This window comes from Hyla sarda, chromosome 9 (assembly GCF_029499605.1).
Source record: "Hyla sarda isolate aHylSar1 chromosome 9, aHylSar1.hap1, whole genome shotgun sequence".
Classification (NCBI taxonomy): Eukaryota; Metazoa; Chordata; class Amphibia; order Anura; family Hylidae; genus Hyla; species Hyla sarda.
In genome coordinates, this window is record NC_079197.1 from 126538863 (window position 1) to 126552730 (window position 13868).

A 13868-nucleotide genomic window follows, 5' to 3' on the forward strand; every position below is an offset into this window, starting at 1 on the left:
GTGCGTATGAGCAGTACTACCTATGAGCATGTGTGCGGTAACACAGTGAGGAGCTGGATACGACGACAGTTATGAGCGTACGTTCAGAGCAACCCGTATGCGCACATGTATGAATGCAGCGGCACACGTGAGTGCCGTATGACCGAGACGGGCACGATGCGGTGCTAATGGTGTGAGCGTTCGGTACTATGGCTGTACTCACAGTGTGTGGCGTGATGAGCGTATGTGCTGAGTGCAACAATGAACTGTACCCACTGTATGGAAACTATTATCGTATGGACTGTACACAATACTATAGCTGTCTCACTGAATATAACATTGCGGGCGTGTGTGCTGTATGCGACAATGGGACTGTACTCCCTGTGTGTGCCAGTATGAGCGTGTGTACTGTGTGTGTGATACTATAAGTGTACCCACTGTGTGCAACACTGAGCGTGTTTGTGGAATGCAAACAGCAACTGTAGCCACTGTAAATGACAGCAAGAGCGCACGTACCGCACACGATACCACAGCTGTAGCCACTGTATGTGACGCTGTGAGCGTGTATTCGGTACCATGATGTACCTGTACTTGCTGCATGTGACCCTGAACATGTGTGTACTGTAACGACGTGCTGTACCCACTGGAACACTATGACGTGTGTGCTATATACAACACTAACTGTATGCCCTGCGTGTGCCACTAAGAGCGCCTGTTATGCAGGATGAAAAAATGTTTGTACGCGGTGTAAACGCTTGAGCATGTGTGCAGTATAAAACGAAGGGCGGTATAGTACTGGCGTAAGAGCAGAAAATGTTATGGGTGTATGTACCGTATACGTGTTGCGCACGGTGTGAAACCATGAGCGTGTGTATCGTGTGAAGCTATGTTTGAAATACATTCTATAGGTGACTGCATGTGTGAGTGCTATGAACCTTTATATGCAGTGTGATGCTATGAAACATGCGTACATGTTGAGCTATGTGCGGTATAGAACTGCTATGACGTAAGAGCAGTAGATGCTGTGAGTGTATGTACCATATACATGTTTGCAGTGTGGAATGAACGAGCGTGGGAAGCGTATAAGCTGCATGTGGTATGGATGTTATGAGTGACTACATGGCATGAATGCTGAGAGTGGCTACTCGGTATGAAGCTGAGTGGCTGTACGGTATGAATGCTAGGTGACTGTACGGTATAAATGCTGAGTGACTGTACAGTATGGCTGCTAAGTGACTGTACGGTATGGCTGCTAAGTGACTATACGGTATGAATACCAAGTGACTGTACGGTATGAATGCTAAGAGACTGTACGGTATGAATGATAAGTGACTGTACGGTATAAAAGCTGAGTGACTGTACGGTATAAAAGCTGAGTGACTGTACGGTATGAAAGCTGAGTGTACGGTATGAAAGCTGAGTGTACGGTATGAAAGCTGAGTGACTGTACGGTATGAATGCTGAGTGACTGTGCTGTGTGAATGCTGAGTAACTAACGGATGCTGATATAGGGATAGATTTATTAGGTTTCTGTTTAACGTTAAATTCCATTTAAACTGCTATTGACAGATATATCTGTCACGACCCAGGTCCCCGCAGACCGTGTAAGGGACCGGCCTGGATTAACCTGTGGCCGGGCCACAGCAGCTCCACCCCCTCATTCCCCGTGGGAGGCGGGCGGAAGGGTGATAGCCGGAACCACTGCGGCCAGCCCGTTCAGCCGGAGCCGATGCAATGCAGCGGGGGTAGCTCCGGCTGATCCAGGACCGCTGACAAGGTAGGCCCCGCCCCCCTGCACCACGCGGCCCGGCGGCAGCAGGAGCCGGAGAGCCCACGGGCTGCAGCAGGGCCTAATGCCCGAGCTTATTACGGGGAGAACGCCGCCCCCCGCACGCCGCCCGGCCACGGGGAGCAAGAGGGGGGGGGGCCCCCACAAAAGTACCGGGCAGGGGAAACGGCCTGGTCCGCCGGAGGCTGGAGTGAAGATGCCCCCACCCCCTCGTGCCCCACGCAGCCCCGTGTGTTGCTGCGGCTAGGGGAAGGGGCGGCGGGAAGGGTGCTGGGCGCGCTGAATGGGGCATCAGTGAGCCGCCCCGGAAGCGTGGAGGAGCCCAGAGCGGGAGAAGCTAGGGCAGGGAAGTTCCGGTCCGCCAACCATGACCCCGAAACCCTGACGAGCAGCGCAGTGGAGGAAAGAGGGGAGACAGGGGTACGAGGTAAGGAATAATTTAGTTAAGTAGTCTCTAGTTTAGGGCAGTCCTTGGGGACGTGTCCCTAAAATTGTAATTTTCATTGTTTTGCCCTGAGACACTTAGGAGTATTTGTTTGGTTTACTGTTAGATAACAGCAGTCATCCCGGCCCGATCAACGCTACCGGTGACGCGGCGCTCCCGGAACCCCGCGACGTACATGTACATCGCCGCGCGCCAAGTGACACTTCACGGCGCCGTACATGTACGTCGTGAAGGGGTTAAAGGTGCAGACATGCCATATTAAGTAGGCCAAAAAAAAAAAAAAAAGGGTAGACAAGCTTAATAGAAATCTGTCATCACTACACTAACCTAATAGTATAGGCTTGTAGTGCATGTGGCGCTAATGACAATAGTATTTACCGTTATCTAAAACATGCCTCCATTCCTCTGATATTCCCAGTTTTTTCTATTATGCAAATGAAGTATCTTAGGGCATACCAACGCTCTGACGGCACCGTAACGTCTAGCCTGGATCTTAATAGGAAACGCCCTCTTCCCCTCAGTTTCGGTCGCCTGTCATCAACAATTGCGTATTGCACATGTGATAGGACCTGAATTATTTCAGCTCGCAAAAAATAATTCACATGGGAGGAGGGCATTTACCACGGGGCTTAGGAACGCCCTGTGTGCACCAAGCTACCTCAATTGCTCCTATTGTATCTGTGGTCTGTCTTGAGCTCTGCTCAGTTCCAAGCTATGACAGGACCATGGTGGTAAGCAGGCTGCCCCATCCATCTAGTCTGCCCCTTTTATTATTTTTATCTAAAGGATAAATATGTTTATCCCAGACAGGTTTACATTTATTTACAATGGATTTACCAACCACATCTGGAAATTTCTTGCTAGCATCTACTACTCACATTTTCTCACACTGCTTTGGATCTTCCCCCAACTAACCTCAGATTATGACCACTTGTTCTTAGTTTCCTATAAAAATGCTTTCCATGCTAAACCTCATCTAACCCTCAAATGGGTATTCCGGCCAAATACATCTTATACCTCCCCCCTGTTTACGAACAGCATCTGCAGTCTCGGAAACTTCTGTATTTCCGGGACTGGAGACATGACGTCAAGCCACGACCCCTCCATTCATGTCTATGGGAGGGCGCGTGATGTCACATCTCTAGTCCTGGAAACACAGAAGTTTCCAAGACTGGAGAAGCAGCCCAACATGGAATGTGGATCAAGATAGAGGATAAGATGTACTTGGCCAGAATGACCCCCCCCCCCCCCCCCATACACACACTTGCTTGCTTGCTTGAGCTGCAGCACACTTGGCTGAAGATCACAATATCCCCTGCCTGTATCACAGCTACTGAAATGTGGTCAAGTTGCTGCAACCTAGTAGTCACTAGAAATCTAAACCTGTAGTTAAAAAAAAAAAAAAAATTGCACTGCAACTGCATTCACTTTTGGCTGTAATAGAGGCAGCAATGCAATGTGCATGGTAACCCTGCATTAAAAGATAAAGAGTGCCTGTGTACCCAAAAAAAAAAAAAAAAATACTCATCTTATTATAGTCCTAGATGTCATCCAGCCCACAGCCTAAGTGTTCTGTGGCATCACACAGGCACATTCATACCATCATGCTTGCTTATGATGGGGATCTGTCTGGTATACCTACATATGAGAGACATAGTGAGAAAAAATCCATAAATTCACATTGTCTGATCTTTAAAGAATTTATTTGCAAATTATGGTGGAAGATAAGTTTTGGTCACCTACAAACAAGCAAGATTTCTGCCTCTCACAGACCTGTAACTTCTTTGAGAGTCTCCTCTCTCCTCCACTCGTTACCTGTATTAATGGCATCTGTTTGAACTTGGTATCAGTATAAAAGACAACTGTCCACAACCTCAAACAGTTACACTCCAAACTCCACTATGGCCAAGAACAAAGAGCTGTCAAAGGACACCAGAAACAAAATTGTAGACCTGCACCAGGCTGAATCTGAAGACTGAATCTGCAATAGGCAAGCAGCTTGGTGTGAAGAACTCAACTGTGGGGACAATTATTAGAAAATAGAAGACATACAAGACCACTGATAATCTCCCTCGATCTGGGGCTGCATGCAAGATCTCACCTTGTGGTGTCAAAATTATCACAAGAACAATGAACAAAAATCCCAGAATCACACGGGGAGACCTAGTGAATGACCTGCAGAGAGCTAGGACCAAAGTAACAAAGGCTACCATCGGTAACACACTACGCCAGCAGGGACTCAAATCATGCAGTGCCAGACGTGTCCCCCTGCTTAAGCCAGTACATGTCCGAGCCTGTCTGAAGTTTGCTAGAAAGCATTTGGATGATCCAGAAGAGCATTGGCAGAATGTCATATGGTAAGATGAAATCAAAGTAAAACTTTTTGGTAAAAACTCAATTCGTCGTGTTTGGAGGAGAGAGAATGCTTGAGTTGCATCCAAAGAACACCATACCTACTGTGAAGCATGGGGGTGGAAACATCAAACTTTAGGGCTGTTTTTCGGCTAAGGGACCAGTACAACTGATCCGTGTAAAAGGAAAGAATGAATAGGGCCATGTATCATGAGATTTTGAGTGAAAACCTCCTTCCATCAGCAAGGGCATTGAAGATGAAACGTGACTGGGTCTTTGAGCAGGACAATGATCCCAAACACACGGCCCGGGCAACAAAGGAGTGGCATCATAAGAAGCATTTCAAGGTCCTGAAGTGGCCTAGCCAGTCTCCAGATCTCAACCCCATAGAAAACCTTTGGAGGGAGTTGAAAGTCTGTGTTGTCCAGCGACAGCCCCAAAACATCACTGCTCTAGAGGAGATCTGCATGGAGGAATGGGCCAAAATACCAGCAACAGTGTGTGAAAACTTACATAAAATGTTTGACCCCTGTAATTGCCAACAAAGGGTATATAACAAAGTATTGAGATGAACTATTGTTATTGACCAAATACTTCTTTTCCACCATAATTTGCAAATAAATTCTTTAGAAATCAGACAGTGATTTTATGGATTTTTTTTTTCTCATTATGTCTCTCATATGTCTCTCATAGTTGTATACTCTCATACCTGTGATGAAAATTACAGGCTCTCATCTTTTTAAGTGGGAGAACTTGCACAATTTGTGTGGCTAACTAAATACTTTTTTTGTATGTGAACTTTAACATCTTAAGGGTATGTTCACACTGCAAAATCTCTGCTTGCAGAATTCCACGAACGTAGATTCCATCTAGCGGCCATTGCCGAAAATACTTTGGCAGTAGGACCGCACGGCCCTGCAGTGCTCGTGGAGTACTGCGCAAAGAATATACATGTTCCTTCTTTGCGCTACATAAATTCAGTGGAAATGCCACAGTGGGAACGGGTCTTGCAGAAGACCCATTCACCCTGATGGTAATGTTCTCCGCGTGGAATTCCGCAGTGTGAATGTACCCTAATCCCGCCAGTACTTAATCAGCTGCTGTATGCTCCAGAGGAAGTGCTGCTGACACCTCTGTCCGTGTCAGGAACTGTCCAGAGCTGGACACGTTTGCTATGGGGGATTTTCTCCTGCTCTGGACAGTTATTGACATGGACAGAGATGTCAGCAGAGAGAACTGTGGCCAGACTGAAAAGAACAACACAATTTCCTCTGTAGTATACAGCAGCTGATAAGTACTGGAAGGATTAAGAATTTTAAGTAGACATAATACAAGTGTGTATAAATTTATGTCACCAGTTAATTAGAATTTTTTTTCCCCTCCTATCAGGTTGACTGATACGTCTGGCATAGACTAGTTTAATAGTAGAATAGCTTAAGTTTATACTAACTATTAAGACCACGCCCTATCGCCCTATGTTACAACACCTGCAGACAACACCTCTTTTTTTTTTTTTTGCAGAATCTAAAGTAAAAAAAGTGTAAAAAAAAAAAAAACAATACACAACCAAAAAAAAAAAGTGTATAAAACTCAAATGTGTCGCAAGTTATAAGCGCTAGCTTTTAATGCAGGTTACACCACAATTTTTGCACATTTGTAATAGTAATTTTGGACCTATGCCTAAATTGTAGTAGAATGTAAGCAGCAAATAAAGACATCAACTACATGTGCTGTAACTCTCTGCTCTTTCAGCATTTCATAGGTAGTTTAAAAGGCAGCCACCTCCAATGACATGTAGCACCTCCTGCAAGAGGTGGGGTCTTCTGCAACTTATGTCCAATTTTAAAAGGCACCCAAGTAAAATTAGTGGCTATGTAATATGTAGCTTTGCCAATTCCACCATACGATAGAAAACCTTGCGGGATCACCAGGGTGGAGAGCTGCTATGACTTCTAATGGCCATATCTACTTCTCATTCCTGTATAATGCAGACTTTTAGTAAAGAGCCATCTAAAAGGCTAGTCATTGGAGTCTGTGCAGATGTTAGGCTGGGTTCACACTATTCTTTTGCAATACAGTTCCCGTATCAGGTTTTTGATGAACGGATTCCCCAAAACCGGACTAAACTGTATCCAAACGTGTATACAAACTTTAACCCGTTTCCGGTTTGAAAAATGATGTCCGGTTGCATACGATTTTAACTTTTCACTCCATTATGAATAAAGTTTCACTTGTTTGATTGAAATTCCAAGAAAAAACTGTGCAAAGTCAAAAACCGTATGGAACCGTACGCACACACTGTTCCTATTGACTCCCATGAAAAAAAAAAATAAATAAATAAAAAAAAAGTATATGGTTTAATACGGTTTTTCACCCAGACCAAAAATCATGGTTGGCTACGGTTTTGGGTACAGGGAAAAAATAAATAAATAAATAAAGAAAACCATACAAGACGCAAAATGGACACAACCGGATGCATCGTTTGGCATACGGTTTTCAATGGAGTCAATGAATCCGGTTTTCAATACGGTTCCGTGCGGTTTTCAAATTGAAAACTTATACGGGAACTTTATTGCAAAAACGTGGTGTGAACCCAGCCTAAGAAAGAAATATATAGTTATCTGTCAGCACAGCTGTGGAAGGAGTTTTTTCACCTGTTTCCCAAAGCACCATATGACTGGAAGAAAGATTCCTATACCGGACAATGATGAAGCATGGTGCCTCAAGCCAATGCTCTTTTCTTCTGGCTTTCTGTTACAAATGACCTGGAATAAAAATGGCTGCTTGCCACAATTCTACAAGCTACAAAACATATCCTGCATCAGTGATCCAGTTAAAGTTTTTGTATAAACACATCTCTTCCTTGTTGAATCCAAATATACATTAGAAAGAAGCGGAGGACAGATGGATTTGGACAGATTAATACTTTTCTTTTTGTAGCACTAATTATTTTTCTATCTGCTGTCCAAAGAAATGCATTTAGTCAGATTAGGCCAATTGTGCCAAAACCATCTTATATGACCACATTTACTACGCATTTGACACTTGTTAACACATTTCTGACAGGTACAAAATGAGGTCGTGGCTTTAGGTGTTTACAGACCACATTTAATAGTTAATACACTGTAATAAATCCTGCAGATTTTAAAGTGCGTCTAAGTTTGCACTGCTCTAGGGCTGGTTTCACACTATAAAATTAATCAGTTAAAAGATCCGTTATAAACATCCGTTATAAAAGCCTTAACAGATGATAAACGTCCGTTACAAAATCCCATTCAAGTCTATAGGATTTTTGATTATACGTTCTATCCCGTCATGAATAACGGACGTTATTTGTGACAGAAGAAAAAACAGCACATGCACTCATTTTTCTTCCATCCCAAGAAACGGGTAAATTAACAGCCATTATTTTTAACATTGAAGTCTATGGCTGATGGATGAGCCTTTATGTCATCCGTTTGCACCTGGTTTATAATATCCGTTATTACTTCTGAGCATGCTCAGAAGAGGTGACATCAGCAGACTCTTGCAGTGTTGTGGGATTACTACTGCTCATCATGGGACAGACTTGTTTCCATGATGGGAGTAGTAATTCCCTGGCTGTGGGAGTCTGCAGGTGGCTGGGGAGGCTACATTAGTGTTTGTACTACTACCCCCATCATGGAACAGAGTCTGTTCCATGATGGGGGGGTTGTAGTACAGGGGCTGAGGGATTGATCGCACCAGGTTTCACTTCTGAGACACCATGCGATCAGAAGTTATTAAGCAGTGGAGCGGGCAGCATGCTCTGCAACCATGCGATGTATTGTGTGTTTTTACTTTCATTTTTAAATCCCCCGCGGGGAGCCCTGAAGGGCCGGTACTGAGGAGCCAATCAGGGCTCTCCGCAGGGTTTTTAAAAATGAAAGTAAAAACACAATACATCACAGGGTTGCGGAGCATGGTTTTAAAAACCCTGCTGGGAGCCCTGAATGTCTCCTCAGTACCGGCCATTCAGGGCTCCCCGCGGGGGATTTAAAAATGAAAGTTGAGAACACCCGATACATCGCAGGGTTGCGGACCATGCCGCCCGCCCCCTGCTTAACTTCTGATTGCATGGGATCTCAGAAGCGAGACCCGGTGCAATCAATCCCTCAGCCCCTGTACTGCAACCCCCATCATGGAACAGACTCTTCCATGATGGGGGTAGTAGTACAAACCCTAATGTAGCCTCCCCAGCTGTCTGCAGACTCCCACAGTCAGGGAATTACTACTCCCATCATGGAAACAAGTCTGTTAAATTATGGGAGTAGTAGTAGTCCCGGCTGTGGGAGTCTGTAGGCAGAGGTGTTAAAACGGCCATTCATGAGGGATGTTATAACGGGTCTTAACCGGTGAATATTTATTCAGCCGTTAGCACCTGTTATTTCATCCGTTATTATACATCTGTTTTAACACAGAAAACGGATGTTTAATAACGGATGAATGCTCAGTGTGAAAGGAGCCTAAGAATTAGGCTGAGTTTTTTTCCCTTTAAGTGTAGGGTCACACGGAAGGGATCTGCCGATGACAGACCCTACAGTGTGCCGCCAGCTGTGCTGACACACAGCAATATGCAATTTGCCACGCGCATGTGCAGTGTACCGAAAGCAGCCGCGCGTGCACATGAGCAGGCACACTGTAGGGTCAGTCATCAACGGATCCGCAATGAAAAATACGCTGCCGATTCGTTCTGTGTGACCCTACCCTTTGGCAGACTGCCCAGCTCAGCAAGAGGAAGTGGAAATATCTAAATACATAGCGTCTATCAGCCTACCATGGTAAAGTTCCCCAAAGTAGCGCCCATCCTGATGAGGTCACCTTACTGTGGTGGGATGATACACACGATTTGATCAGATGGTATGGTATCCTAAAAACTTTCTATAGCAGTAATGCATTTTTAATTGATTCATGTATCTTAGCCCGTGCTGCTATAATCCGTGTGTTTAATTCCTGAATTGTGGGTGTGATAAAATTTTTTTTTTTTTTTTTAAATGGACTTCAATGTTACCATGTGAGTAATACAAATACTACTAATATTTTCTATTTGTGTTACATACATTGGAAAACTGTTATTTATAGCATGATTTTTGTTACACTGTTCCCCAAAAAGAACAATAGAGTCCCGCTTAAGTCTTTTGTAATCATTTTAATAAAAAAACAAACAAACAAAAAAAAAACTGCAATTATCATAGGTGTTAATAAAATTAAACCTGAACATTAGACAATCTTTCGCACTACAGTGGTCAGTTGTGCACGTTTCCACCTTTGCTGTACATCAACAGGAAAAACCATGGAAAAAAAAAAAAAAAAAAAAAACACATCTGCAAATATATCTATATTTACCAGAGAGGAACTTTAGTAACCTAGTAAATCTTACATGAGAAATTCATAGCTATAAAACAATGGCAGAACTGAAATAATGCATGTAAATGTTACATACCACTATAAATAATTCTTCATGCCTAACTAGTACAACTATACTTACTAACATACACTAAATCAGTGTTTCTTAACCAGGGTGCCTCCAGCTGTTCCAAAACTACAACTCCCAGCATGCCCGGACAGCCAAAGGCTGTCCGGGCATGCTGGGAGATGTAGTTTTGCAACATCTGGAGGCACCCTGGTTGGGAAACGCTGCACTAAATACACGGCGATACATTATACTAAACGGTATCTTGTCACTATCCAGAAGATACTTGTCAAGAATATACAAATACAGGTATTTACATGGTAAGGCACTTTAAGAACATGACATAACAAGACCACACGTTATATAGCAGGGTTCTCCCGATTTCTCCCCTACATCTTTTCATGATTTGAAAGCAGTAAACCGCTCCTATGAGGATCAATATAAAACATGCAAGTGCCCTTATTTCTTGGCTGTTCCCTGGCATTCGAGGAGTTACAGCAAAGCTCAATCTACAGTAAAACACATTATTAAAAGGCATCGTCCCTGTCACATGGCACCGAGGAAGAACAGCGCATGGGGCAACCTGCCTGGTACATTGGTAGTAGTGTGGTGCTCAAGTGCAGCTAAATATTCCGTTAGGTACAAACCAAAGCACAAAAGGGGGTTAACTGGGGGGGGGGGGGGGGGGGGGGTAGGTTGTATGGCAGGCTGACAGCTTTTAAAGATTAAGGGGAAGATTTATTAAAAACCTGTCCATAGCAACCAATCAGATCGCTTCTTTCACTTTACAGAGGCCTTGTCAAAAATGAAAGAAGCGATCTGATTGGTTGCTATGGGCAACTTTTCCTCTGGACAGGTTTTGATAAATCTCCCCCCATTGTGTATTTTCTAGCAAATGTTGCAACATGACCCCACGTACAGCACGATTCAGGGAGTGTGACATGGTGATTAGAGATGAGCGAACTTACAGTAAATTCAATTCGTCACAAACTTCTCGGCTCGGCAGTTGATGACTTTTCCTGCATAAATTAGTTCAGGTGCTCCCGTGGGCTGGAAAAGGTGGATAAAGTATTAGGAAAGGGTCTCCTAGGACTGTATCCACCTTTTCCAGCCCACAGGAGCACCTGAAAGCTGAACTAATTTATGCAGGAAAAGTCATCAACTGCCGAGACGATAAGTTCGTGACGAATCGAATTTACTGTAAGTTCGCTCATCTCTATTGGTGATCTTTGGCCTCAAGCCCTAACCTTATCCTCAACATTTTTCAAGAATTAACAAGGAAATCAATGCCCACCTTTGAGTATCGGATTCATTTCTTAATATATTTTTACAGCATTTGGCGTTCCATTTTTTCTCCCTCTGCATAGACATGGATCTAAAACGAGAACAAGCTGTACGTACCTGATGCCACCATTAGGGGCAGCCTAACGTATGCGATGTCAAGTTCAATGTTTAACAGTATGCAGTATCCTTTCTCTAATAGTGGCTGCTATAAAAAGATATATTAAGAAATAAGCAGTGTTATACCTAAAACATAAAAGCATTAAAAAAAGTAGCTAAATACTTATCTATCAGGATAGAACTTGAAAAAAATATATAAAATTTGTGTCATAAAGGTGGGCATGACTTTTAAAGTGTACCTGTCGTCAGCAAAAACTTTTGATATAATGTAGATAATACCATTTTCTGTATATTTGTAATATACATTGGTAAAAAAAATTGTGTATATTTTTGGGTGAAAAAATGCTGTCCCTGCAGCTATTGCCTGTGTGTCTCTATGAGGAGTCAAAAAACAGGAAGTGAGGGCGGGACAAGCAGGGAACTGTGCAGTCTCCTGGCCTGTCAATCATCCTGATGTATGAGCCAGGAGCATGTTATAGAGCAGTGGTCTTCAACCTGCGGACCTCCAGATGTTGCAAATCTACAACTCCCAGCATGCCCGGACAGCCAACGGCTGTCCGGGCATGCTGGGAGTTGTAGTTTTGCAACATCTGGAGGTCCGCAGGTTGAAGACCACTGTTATAGAGCCTCAGTGCATACTGTCCTGCACACATTCCCGCTTGTCCACCTGCTGCAGGGACAAAAATACGGTATACACTTTTTTTTAACCAATGAATATTTCAAATATACATATAATGGTATTATCTACTTTGTATAAAAAGTTTTTGTTGACGTCATTTTAAAGGGGTTATCCAGGAAAAAACTTTTTTTATTTTAATATATATATATATATATATATATATATATATATATATATATATATATATATCTCTATCTATCTATCCATCTATCTATCTATCTCAACTGGCTCTAGAAAGTTAAACAGATTTGTAAATTACTTCTATTAAAAACTCTTAATCCTTTCAGTACTTATGAGCTTCTGAAGTTAAGGTTGTTCTTTTCTGTCTAAGTGCTCTCTGATGACACGTGTCTCGGGAACTGCCCAGTTTAGAAGAGGTTTGCTATGGGGATTTGCTTCTAAACTGGGCGGTTCCCGAGACACGTGTCAGAGCACTTAGACAGAAAAGAACAACCTTAACTTCAGAAGCTCATAAGTACTGAAAGGATTAAGATTTTTCAATAGAAGTAATTTACAAATCTGTTTAACTTTCTAGAGCCAGTTGATACATATATATATTTAAAAAAAAAGTTTTTTCCTGGATAACCCTTTTAAAGGACACAGGATATATATACAGTGATCGCTACACTATGATTACACACTGGTACATTCATATAAGTGCCTATATCCCAACTTCTAAATCAGAGAACCTTGCACTGCAGATTATACGGGGTTCCCCCCTCCCCCATAAAGGTGGATTGGTCTTAACTAGAGATGAGCGAACTGACAGTAAATTCGATTCGTCACAAACTTCTCGGCTCGGCAGTTGATGACTTTTCCTACATAAATTAGTTCAGCTTTCAGGTGCTCCGGTGGGCTGGGAAAGGTGGATACAGTCCTAGGAGACTCTTTCATAGGACTGTATCCACCTTTTCCAGCCCACTGGAGCACCTGAAAGCTGAACTAATTTATGCAGGATAAGTCATCCACTGCCGAGCCGAGAAGTTTGTGACGAATCGAATTTACTGTAAGTTCGCTCATCTCTAGTCTTAACTAATGCATTATGTAAAATGTAGTGTGTATGTATATTTATATTTAAATATACACACAAGTTAATCCCTTATACCCCTTTCTTTGTTTTGCCCTGTTGCTCTTGGTTACAACTATCTTAGGGCATCCACTGAGACCGTCAGACACGCAACAGCAGGGTCACAGTTCGGAAAATAGAGCAAAAAGTTAGGGGATCTTACCTTATATAAAAAAAAATATATAAAAAAATTAATAAAAAATAAATAAAAAATAAAATAAAAAAAAAGGCCCCAACAGCACATTTGTACTTCATTACAGCACACATCAAATTTTACCACAGAGGCCCCTAATATGGCAGCTTACACTAGTGGAGCACAAGGTGTTCACATATTTAATTACAATTCTTGAATACAAAGCCAGAAATAATTTGAAATCGAATTCGCTATAATTTCTTATGTGTGTGTCCTCTTTGATTTGTTGCTGGCTTCAATGTTTGCAATTAAAAATGGGAATGTCTGTCCAGACACTCATGGTGGCGTGTGGATCGCTCCATTTAAGGAGGAATTTGTATCAGAGCTTACATAACTAATGGAGCGATTTCAGAGCAAAATGTAAAATTAGAACATTTAGGGTATATTCACACGGCAGAATTTCCACACATCCGCACTAACTCCACGTCCACATTTACTTGGGTGGTTTCTGGCTTGTGTGGAATTCGTATGTTGAAATTCTGAAGTATGAATGGGAGTGCGAAATCACATTGAAATCCATTGGGCTTTAATTC

The 13868-nt window shown here is 42.8% G+C and overlaps 1 protein-coding gene across 1 annotated transcript in view; it reads right to left on the reverse strand.

Moving 5' to 3' along the window:
- Positions 1–10175: 10175 nt before the first annotated feature.
- PHF6 (PHD finger protein 6) overlaps positions 10176–13868 on the reverse strand; it is a 50128-nt gene continuing 46435 nt past the window's right edge. Inside the window, exons 11-12 of the mRNA XM_056539217.1 lie at positions 11398–11485; positions 10176–10422 (exon numbers count right to left, since the gene is read on the reverse strand). Of these exons, the coding sequence (XP_056395192.1) occupies positions 10310–10422; positions 11398–11485 (201 nt within the window). The 3' untranslated portion in view covers positions 10176–10309. The remainder of the gene's footprint in view (positions 10423–11397; positions 11486–13868) is intronic.